Source organism: Myotis brandtii, unplaced genomic scaffold (genome assembly GCF_000412655.1).
Source record: "Myotis brandtii unplaced genomic scaffold, ASM41265v1 scaffold902, whole genome shotgun sequence".
In the NCBI taxonomy this organism is placed as follows: Eukaryota; Metazoa; Chordata; class Mammalia; order Chiroptera; family Vespertilionidae; genus Myotis; species Myotis brandtii.
The window spans coordinates 3,303,107-3,313,691 of NW_005371709.1; the positions used below are offsets into that span (position 1 = coordinate 3,303,107).

Sequence of the window (10,585 nt, forward strand, 5' to 3'; positions counted from 1 at the left end):
AGGAAAATGGCTATATTAAAATTTTTATCATTAGAAAGTTAACATATTAAACTTCCTGGAAATTAGAGAAAAGTCGGAAAAAAAGTCATCAGACCACCATTCAGGCTTTTGGGTCTTTTTCACAATTTTTAAAAACATAGTTGTTTCAGTAGTATCTATTACCTGATATTCTGTTCTTTTTATGTAATCTTATATTTATTCTCTCCCCATCTCCACCCCCCCATGCTATTACATGAACTTTGTAACTTTCCATTTTATTTTATTTATTTTTTATATTTTTATTGATTTCAGAGAGGAAGGGAGAGGGAGAGAGAGATAGAAACATCAATGATGAGAGAGAATTATTGACCTGCTGCCTCCTGCATGCCCCCTACTGAGGATCAAGCCGGCAACCCAGGCATGTGCCCTTGACTGGAATCGAACCCGAGACCCTTCAGTCTGCGAGCCCATGCTCTATCCACTGAACAAAACCAGCTAGGGGATAACTTTCCATTTTATAACACATTTATTTTCTGTTACAAAAATAATGTGTGTTCAATACAGAAAACATGAAGAATAAAGTAACCATAAAGGAAAGTATGTAGAAAATTACCCATATGCCCACCCCAAAGGAAATCACTGGTTTCTGTATTTTTCCACATCTATGTACATGGCTTCATACTGTCTCGTAGCCCATTTCCATTATCCACATTAATAAATATTCTTTTACAACATGATGCTTACTGGTTGCAAGGTAAGCCATTGTTTAGATGCACCATAATTTATAAAGCCAGTTCCTTGTGTTGGACTTGTATCTTATAACCATACTTTTTTTTAAAAAATATTTTTATTATTGATTTCAGAGAAGAAGGGAGAGGGAGAGAGAGAAAGAAGCATCAGTGATGAGAGAGAATCATTGATCAGCTGTCTCCTGGACGCCACCCAGTGGGGATCAAGCCCGCAACTCTGGCATGTGCCCTGACCAGGAATTGAACCGTGACCTCCAGGTTCATAAGTTGATGCTCAACCACTGAGCCTCGCCAGCTGAGCTAACCATAATTTTTAAAGCTGCATGATACTCAGTTGAAAATAACTCTTATATTTTAATTTTTCATTTCCTCATTGTTGCATATTTATGCAATTTCCAATTTCTTATTGTATTTTTATTGTTTTAAATTATGATAAGTACTGAGCATCCTTAGCTAGCAGATGTTTTTTTCCTTTTGTATTTAGGATTATTTCTTCCAGATGGAATCTTTGAAATAATGGGTATTTTTAAGGATCCTGGAAAATAATGCTTTCTGAAATATTGCTACTGTCGAGTTTATTTTGCTATACCATCACCATCATCATTAAATACTTTTGCTAATTTGATATGTTTTTTAAAGTAGCCCATTGTTTTAATTTGCATTTCTTTGATTACTAGTGAGGTTGAATTTTTTCCATGTTCTCTACTTGTCGCATTTCCTCTTTTATGACTTGAATCTTTGTGGTTGGGGTATTTTTACTTTTTTCTTTTCCCCTCAAAACCCCTTCCTGTGGTGCAGAAGAGAGCACGCAGAGAGAGCTCATAGTAATGACAGCAGCGCAGTGAATCAGTTCTACTGGCCAGATGTGACCAAAGTGTGGAGTTCCACCTACCAGGATCCCTCCCACCTTCTGGCAACCACTGGCCTTTATATAAATTGCTGTAAATTCAACTCTTCTTCCTATTTATTGCAGCACTGGACCTATAGTACTGAACAAACATGAAAATCATTCAAAAATTAAATTTCAGACTCAATGAGAATAATTCCTCTGACTCTGAGCCCTGTCATGTGCTAGTCTGCTCTTCATCTGTTTCTGTCCTTTCCCTCACTTCCCCACCCCCAGCTCACCTCCAAGTTCTTTCTTCCAGCCCCCAATTAATTTCTTCACCATTAAAACGAATCCATAAACACTTTTCCCTGGACACTTGTTCTTCCTGGGCACTTTTATAGTATCTTTTCTTCTGTTCAGCCCTTTCATCTGGGAATGTTTCTCTGAAGATATATTCCGGGGATTTAGTGGTGTGCGAAGCCAGAATCAGCTATTACACTGACATGGAAGAAATTGGGAATTTATTGTCCAATGCTGCGAATCCTGTGGAATTCATGTGTCAGGTAAAGATGTTGAAAGGAAACCTGAGTCTTCTGGACACGTAATTTCAGCTCCTGGTTTATCAGCCTTGAATCTGCTGGGTGGGGATAGCTTGATTTAAAATCTGACTGTCTTCACTTTTGTATTCAGGCCTTTAAAATTGTGCCCTACAACACAGAGACACTCGATAAACTGCTCACTGAGTCCCTGAAGAACAACATCCCCGCAAGTGGACTGCACCTCTTTGGAATCAACCAGCTGGAAGAAGAAGATATGATGACAAGTAAGTCAACAGTCAAACCTCAAGGAGCCATCCGTGGGTGATTCCAGTTTGCTCGTTCAGCATAGAGTCAACCCATACGTCTGAGGGCTTCCTGCTCTACAGCCCTTCCTTGGAGAAGCATTCATTCCTCACTGGCTAGCCAGAGATTCTTCCACACTGTACATCTGAGTACCACACCCCCTTCCTAAAAAACCCTTTGTTCACAAGCCCAAACTCCTCAGCTTGCTTGTAAAATTCTTCCCAAGGGCTCCCGCTGCATTTCTGCTCTCATTTCTCTCTACTCGCTCCCTTGGCTTCTGCGCTCTGCTCTACAGAAGGTATGAACTCCTTTCACCTAATGAAAATTCTGCCCTGCCTCTTGCCGCCTTGACTCGGGAATACAGTTCTTCCGGTTCTTCTTGACTGCCGTTTGCCTGGCTAAATTCTCTTCGTCTCCACATAGCAGCTTAGGTTGCACTTTCCCAGGAAGACTTCTGGAACCTTCAGTAGGTTCCATCTATGTGCTGGGGGCTTTCCTAGCATGGTGGGTATCCACTGCCCTAGTGCTCCTCAGCTGTGTCTGTCTTCTTCGCTAGCTCAGTGAGGGCTGGGACTGTGCTTGGTGGCTCACTGTAGGCTCAAAACAAATATTTGTTTGATGAGGAAGGAGCAGTCTTGGGTGCATGTGTGACATGGCTGGAGCTGGGAGAACCAATTGCATGGGGAGGGTGCGTGGCACGTTGGACAGGAGGCCTCTGATGGTGCTTCCGTGGACACCACTCTTCCTTCATGCCGTAGTTGCCCTGCACAATGGGACCCGCGTCCTGGCTACCCTCTGCCTGTGTTCCATCCTTTCATAGCCTGAGAGAACCACAGGATGAGGTTAGATTGCCTTCAAGTCCTTCTCCTGGGAGCAATCTCCCCTTGCCTCTCCCCATTGTCCTGCTATGGAGTGTTCTTGCATCACTTCCAGCAGGTGTTAATATTCTCTATTCTTAAATGTGGGGCTCAGGAAGGAGTATGTCATAGCCTGACAATGTGGGATCCTGGGGACATTTTCAGACCCTTCATCCCAAGGATCATATCCTGGTGAACAGGAAGCTAGGTTTTTCTTATTTAAAAACATATATATCTATTTATATAAATGTACAGAAACATATATGTGTATTTATAGATAATATATCATCTATCTATCTATCGGTCTAAATATTACTTTTGGGTTTAGAAGTCAACTTTTATGAAAACAAGACCAAAAAAAGATTTTTTTGTGTCTGTTTCTTGGTTGAATTTAACTTGCTGTATTCAGTTATTAGTAGGTAGAAGGAGTCATGGGAATCCAGTGACTCTCAGCAGTACTTTCTCACCAATCAGAGGTTAACATACATCTTAGAGTTCACATTGCATTAATACGAACATTCAAAACCTATTTTAAACAAGGACCTTACTGCATACCATCCCATTAATCTTTTTAGTTCCCTTTAAGATTATCTGGAAATACTTTCTCGTTCAAAACTAAGGCCCAGGGAAAGACTAAGCAACATACTCAGGATTACTTGACATACTTTATGAAATTAGGAATAAGAGCTATGAAGATGGACTTCTTTATATATATATAATGTTTTTATTGAGTTCAGAGAGGAAAGGAGTGGGTGAGAGAGAGAGAAAGACATCAATGATGAGAGAGAATCCTTGATCAACTGCCTCCTGCACATCCCCTACCGGGGATCAAGCCTGCAACCTGGGCATGTGCCCTGACCAGGAATCAAACCACAACCATCTGGTTCATAGGTTGACCACTCAACCACTGAACCATACTGGCTAGGCTGCTGCTTCTTTTTTTAAAGCACAAAACAATTGCTTTAAAGTACCCTGAAATTTGCAGAGGAGGTCAAAACATGGTTCCTGTTGTACGTTGTGGCTGCTATTTACACCTTTAGAAAATCACATTTTGCATTAGTATTATTTCTCAGGATTCTCTGATCCTTTTAGAGAAAGAAGGTAGGGTATTATTAGATTTTCTAATCAATTAAAATATCATTTCTTCTGTCATCTGAGGGCATAATCTTCAGTGATGCCCTGAGGAAGTTGTCAGATGTTAAGTCAATCAACCAAGAAGTAACGATTGAGTGCCTGCTAGATGCCATATTAGACATGCCAGCTTCAAATCCCAGAACAAGGGTGCCCTCTGCCTTCAATGTTATCTGCCGATTAAGTTTCCTTGACATTTTTTCAGATCAGAGGGATGAAGAGCTGCCCACCTTGTTGCATTTTGCTGCGAAGTACGGACTGAAGAACCTCACTGCTTTGTTGCTCACCTGCCCGGGAGCCCTACAAGCATACAGTGTGGCCAACAAACACGGCCACTACCCCAACACCATTGCCGAGAAACATGGCTTCAGGGACCTGCGGCAGTTCATTGACGAATACGTGGTAAGGTCAAGGCGGGAGAGGCCCCAGGATTGGAAATGCACTGTGTTGTCCTAGGGCTGCCTTTTCAGCAGAGACATGGTCAGATTTCATCTCTAGCATGTCCTCGTGTGGCTCTTCTGGCGGGGCCAGTACGTGTGGCCTTAAGAAATGAGCCCTGGAGCCCTGGCAGGTGTGGCTGGGTGGGTTGGAGTGTCATCCCGTACACTGAGAGGTCGTGGGTTCTATTCCCAGTTGGGGCACATACCTAGGTTTTGGGTTCAATCCCTGGCCCGGTGGGGGCATGTGCAGAGGCAACTGATCAATGTTTCTCTCTTACATCAACATTTCTCTCTCACTCTCTCTCTCTCCCCACTTCTCTTTAAAAAAAATCAATGACTATGTCCTTGGATGAGAATAAAAAAAGAAGAGCCTTGGAGTCACATGGACCTGAGTCCAAGTTCCCATATTAACACTTGTCAGCCACATGATTTTGGACAAATCGTGTGTGTTCTCTCTCTCTCTCTCTCTCTCTCTCTCTCTCTCTCTCTCCCTCTCTCTCTCTCCTCAGTTTCCTAGTATTCAGAAGGAAGATAATCATAGCTCTACCCATGCGTTATTTTGAGGATAAAAGGAAACAAGATAGGTAAGGTACCGAGGCCCACCTTTAAAGAATTTAAAGAGGTGTTTGTGGAATGAATCTACTGAAGGTTTGATGCTGATTCCTCTTCCCCAATCACCTCCCCACCCACTTCCAAGGCACCTTGGTGGGATGCTCCCAGCTGCCTCACCCACCATCAGGCTCAGATGTACAGCGTTAGGATTGGTTCCTTTCTCAGCAGAAAACACTATAAAACTCTGCACCTGAGGTTTCAGGGAGTCCAACGTGAAGTCCCACCTTCTGCTGACAGCTCGTCTCTTTCTGAGCCTCTGCCTGTCTTAAGGTAGATATGCCCAGCTTATCTGCTCATCTGGTTTTGGACCCTCAGATCCCACTTCATCACGACTTCTGGTCCTTCTTTGAGTGTAATCTCACCCCATGGCTAGACTTTATTCCATACCCAGGATTGCGTCCATTGTCTTAGAGGCAGCTGCCCTTCCCCCTGACTCTACCCTTTTTTTCCCCCTCCATTATCAGGACGTAGGAATACCTCGGCCTCTGGAATAGGGTTGTGACCTCAAAAGGAACAATAAACACAATCCTGTCTGGCTCTCTATCTCCAGACAGGAGTGAGCCCAACACCGCCCCAGAAACTGAACTCTGCTCTGTATTTGACAGTCTACAAGACAATGACTCGCTGTTGCACATAGAGGGGTCTTTCCAAAGTCTGGGGGTGACTAAGTATGTTGAGTGAATAGAATAACCTGAATGCCTGTTTGGGGCATCGTTGACATAAATGAGGCTACAGATGCTCACCATCTGGGAGTGTTTACTCAGCTTTGCTTTGAAGTCACAAATGTATAAAATGCAGTGTTTCATTTCCGTGCCAATAGTTTTTATTAAGGACAATACTGTGTTCATAGTAATCACTGCTACCTATTACATTTATTTGATTGGCAAATGCATGATCTCTTTTAATCCTTACCACAATCCTTTGAAGTTGACAATATTGTTCTCTCCCTCTAACAATCAAGAACAGGGCTTAGAAAGATGGAGTAACTATGCCTTGTGTCACACACTAGTAAGGGTGGAGCTAGGATTTGAACCTGGTTTTCTGCCAATGCCGGGGCTTGCTATCCTACTTACTGAATGTCACAGGGAGGTTGGAGGATGCATGTCCAGCTTGCACTGAAGTTAATCTGGCTCACATTTCTCATATCACCCTTGTTCTCTGGCTGTCATCCCCTTCAACCAATGCATCTTCAGCATTGTACCAAAAGGTTGTCCCTACGTGTTGTTTATGACCTCTAAGAACTGTCCCATTTCCTCTTTCCACCAAATCAAAACCAAATGCCAGACCTTGAGTCTCCAACACTCACAGCTGCCACCTGGTCCACTCCTTGGGTCTCATCAGGAAACCAACATGGAGTGTCGATAGCAGATTCGCTCTCTTGGGGCAGCGATGATGAAAATGCGTATCTCTGTGGGTTGATGCTGAAATAAGGATTGTGAAACACCGAAGTTTCTTACCAGGATAAGTTGTGCAGAGGTTTCAGAGAAGCCAGCTCTCTGGCTTCACAGTCACTGAGAGACCAAATGAGAGAGGGCAGCCGGCCGCACCATCTCTCCTGGGCACACAGGGTATAAAGCCGAGGAGGCACTTTGGAGAAGGGCTCTGGAGCAGTCTGCCGGCAGGAGCGGGGACTAGTGAATGAGGTTCCTGAGGGACTCTGACTACACAGAAGTGCAAGCACACCTTAGCTACAGCCCATTTATCCCATTTGAATCTCCATGTGGCTCGTCAGTAAGGGTTACACCCTCGCGTGCCATTTGTTCCCTTTTGAGGAACCACTAGGGAGTAGTGGAAAGCTCAGCAGCCAGGACTGCAGGCCCTATGTACGGTAAGGCAGTAGGTTTTTCTGAGCTTTGGTTTTCTCATCTGTGAACTCGGGAATGTTACGTCTCTCTCAAGCAGCGGTAGAAAGAATGACGTAGAATGTCTAGTCAAATACCCAACAGCAGACCTGGCCCACAGTAGGTGTTCATAAGAGGGTTGTACATTTGTATCGTCTGGTCTTTGGACCTTAACAAGAGTCTCCTGGATGTGTGGGTCTGTGCTTAGTGCTGGGGGCCAAAGCCCTGACCCATGGGAGCCTTTGCATTGCCAGTCACAAGCCCACTCGGGGTGCCTCAGTGTGCCTGTGGGTCCCCTGTTCTCTTTCAGGAAACTGTGGACATGCTGAAGAGTCACATCAAAGAGGAACTGATGCAAGGGGAGGAGGCCGACGACGTGTATGAGTCCATGGCCCACCTTTCCACAGACCTGCTCATGAAATGCTCTCTCAACCCGGGCTGTGATGAGGAACTGTACGAGTCCATGGCCGCCTTCGTCCCCGACGCCACTGAAGACCTCTGTAAGTAGCACAGCCCAGTTCTGCTTCCATGTTTCTGCTGACAAAAGGCTTTCTTCACTCTGGTGGATGGGGGAAGTCCCTGCTGACTGCCACCTGACCCCAGAGAGATGAAGATCCTGCTTTATGTAAAGTTAGAGCTGCCATCATGTGTTGAGACAAGCAGAATCCTTCTCTAAACTTCCTCTGCTGTGGCTATTGCGTGACTGGAAGTTTCAGCAAGGTCCTGAGAGTCAGAGCTGATGAAGGCATTGCCTTGTGATCTGAGACACTAAAACAGTGGCTTTCAATCCTGTCAGTCCCCACGGGCCCTATTTACAGTAAATAATTTTCTATGAATGCCCCCTTTACTACCCTGATGTGAGTTTCATATATAATATAACCTAGAAATCAAATATACACCCTAAGTAAAATAGGAATGAGAAATATAAAATAGAACTGATATAAAAAAAAAGAGAGGCAATTCTCAGGCGTGCCTGCACAGGAGGACATGATGGGATAGTTGGATACAGATGCCTGTGCTCAGAATCACTGCCAATGTTCGGCCTCACGTGCTGACCGACATGTATCTATTGCATCGGGGACTCAGATACTGCCAACAGTGTTGGCATCAGAACATGAATTTTCCTAAATGGTGAAAATTCAGTGCATACTAAAGCCATACAAAAATACAAGTTGTATTTTTTTTTATATATATTTTATTGATTTTTTACAGAGAGGAAGGGCGAGAGATAGAGAGTTAGAAACATCGATGAGAGAGAAACATCGATCAGCCGCCTCCCGCACATCTCCCACTGGGGATATGCCCGCAACCCAGGTACATGCCCTTGACCGGAATCGAACCCGGGACCCTTGAGTCCGCAGGCCGACGCTCTATCCACTGAGCCAAACCGGTTTCGGCAATACAAGTTGTATTTATATACAAAGAAGTTTGCTTTTAGGGCTCAGAAAATGATAAGCAGATTGTTTATGGTAGCCTGATTTTATTGAATTGGTATATAATAAACTTATTTTCAAAATATATCTCTAGAACATGCTTTTTTTTGTAAATTGCTTAACAGATTTTTCCCATTTTTGGTTACACTAATTGTTTTCTTTTCATTGTAAAAGTAATACATTTTTACAAAAACTTGAAACAAAATAGAAATATATAACTGAGTTGTTATTAAAAGTCCATATAATTCTACCCAACCAAATCATTATAGCACTTGTAATAGTTTGGTGGGTATATTTGTTCATACCTTTCTTTGTGCTTTCTAATATTAAATAAAAATATAAACACACATACGTTCAGACACACATATGTATAAATATGTATCATAAGCAGATTTTTAGCCTATCTGCATGTCTGGGGCAATATTTAAAAGCCATTAGGGACATGAAACACTTCCTGTGCAGGGCTGTCCCGCACATTGTGGGTGTCCAGTAGCTTTCCCCGTTGTTCTGCTAAACACCAATAGTGTCCCTCCATCATGGTGACAACCCAAAACACTCTCATCGATTTTCCAAACGCCCTCTAGAGGGCAGTGCCGCTCCCCTTGAGAGCCACTGGTCTAAGTCAGGTTGGTTCCAGTGCACACACCAGGGTTGAAGCAAGAGCACCTGCCGCCAGCCCTCTAAGAGCCTTCTTAATATGTCACCACCATTTGCTTTCCAGTGCTAAGTACTCAAGACACTGCCTAAGACTTAGCTCTCCTTCCCTCTGGTCTAATGAATAGATTGAAGAAAGATAAGACAAAATACCCATCAACGTATCAGCTTTATTGGTGAAGGGTTTTCTGGAATGGGCTAGATCAGGGGTGGGCAAACTTTTTGACTCAAGGGCCACAATGGGTTCTTAAACTGGACCAGAGGGCCGGAACAAAAGCATGGATGGAGTGTTTGTGTGAACTAATATAAATTCAAAGTAAATATCATTACATAAAAGGGTACGGTCTTTTTTTTTTTTTTTTTTTAGTTTTATTCATTTCAAACGGGCTGGATCCGGCCCTCGGGCCGTAGTTTGCCCACGGCTGGGCCAGATTGAGCATTGCCAACTTGCAGCCTGAGAAGACGACAGCAGGGCCCTGGGCCCCCAGAGAGGTGGGCCTGGTTTTCCCACCCATGAATAGACAAGCAGGCACCAAGAGGATGCCTTGCAACAGGAGGAGTGGGCGCATAAGGGGGCCAGAGGCAGACCCTGACACTAGCAGCACCCTTGACCCTGCAAACCCAGCACCTGGAAGGTGTGGTCCAACGGTTGTTAGGTGCTTGCTGGTGAGATTGGCTGCTCCTCTGAGGGAGCGGGTAGAAAGAGGGAGAGAGTGGTAGAAGCTCCCTTTCAGCACCTGACTGGGAGGACTGGAAGGACTGGTGGGAGCTCTTTCTGAAAGAGCGGTGACCTGGCAGGGAGGTGAGGAGAGAGGGTGTCACCCCCACCATCCCTATCCTCTATCTCACCAAATCCTTAAAGCAAGTGTACAAGAATGTGTTATTAACCTGCATTTTATGAATGAGGACACTGCTGCACAGAGAGGTTACACAACTTTCCCAAAGTCTAACAATTGTTGGAGCCCAGATTTGAACCCAGGTCTTTCTGTCTCTAAGACCATATTCTTTATTCTGTGCCAGAAATTTCCATCCAACACCACGAAGTTTAGTCCTGGTTTCTTTTAGAAAAACCATTTAGTGGCTGCAGCCCTGCTTGCTCTTTCTTTCTTTAAAAAAAATCTTTATTGTTGAAAGTATTACATAGGTCCCCTTTTCCCCACACTGATCCCTGCCTCCTGTCCCCCGCCCCAGGCCTTTACCACCACTGTTGTCTGTGGG

At 44.1% G+C, this 10,585-nt stretch overlaps 1 protein-coding gene across 1 annotated transcript in view; it reads left to right on the forward strand.

Moving 5' to 3' along the window:
- PIK3AP1 (phosphoinositide-3-kinase adaptor protein 1) overlaps window positions 1–10,585 on the forward strand; it is a 100,729-nt gene that overhangs the window by 55,691 nt on the left and 34,453 nt on the right. The window contains exons 5-8 of the mRNA XM_014532630.1: window positions 1,978–2,120; window positions 2,248–2,380; window positions 4,593–4,789; window positions 7,591–7,780. Of these exons, the coding sequence (XP_014388116.1) occupies window positions 1,978–2,120; window positions 2,248–2,380; window positions 4,593–4,789; window positions 7,591–7,780 (663 nt within the window). The remainder of the gene's footprint in view (window positions 1–1,977; window positions 2,121–2,247; window positions 2,381–4,592; window positions 4,790–7,590; window positions 7,781–10,585) is intronic.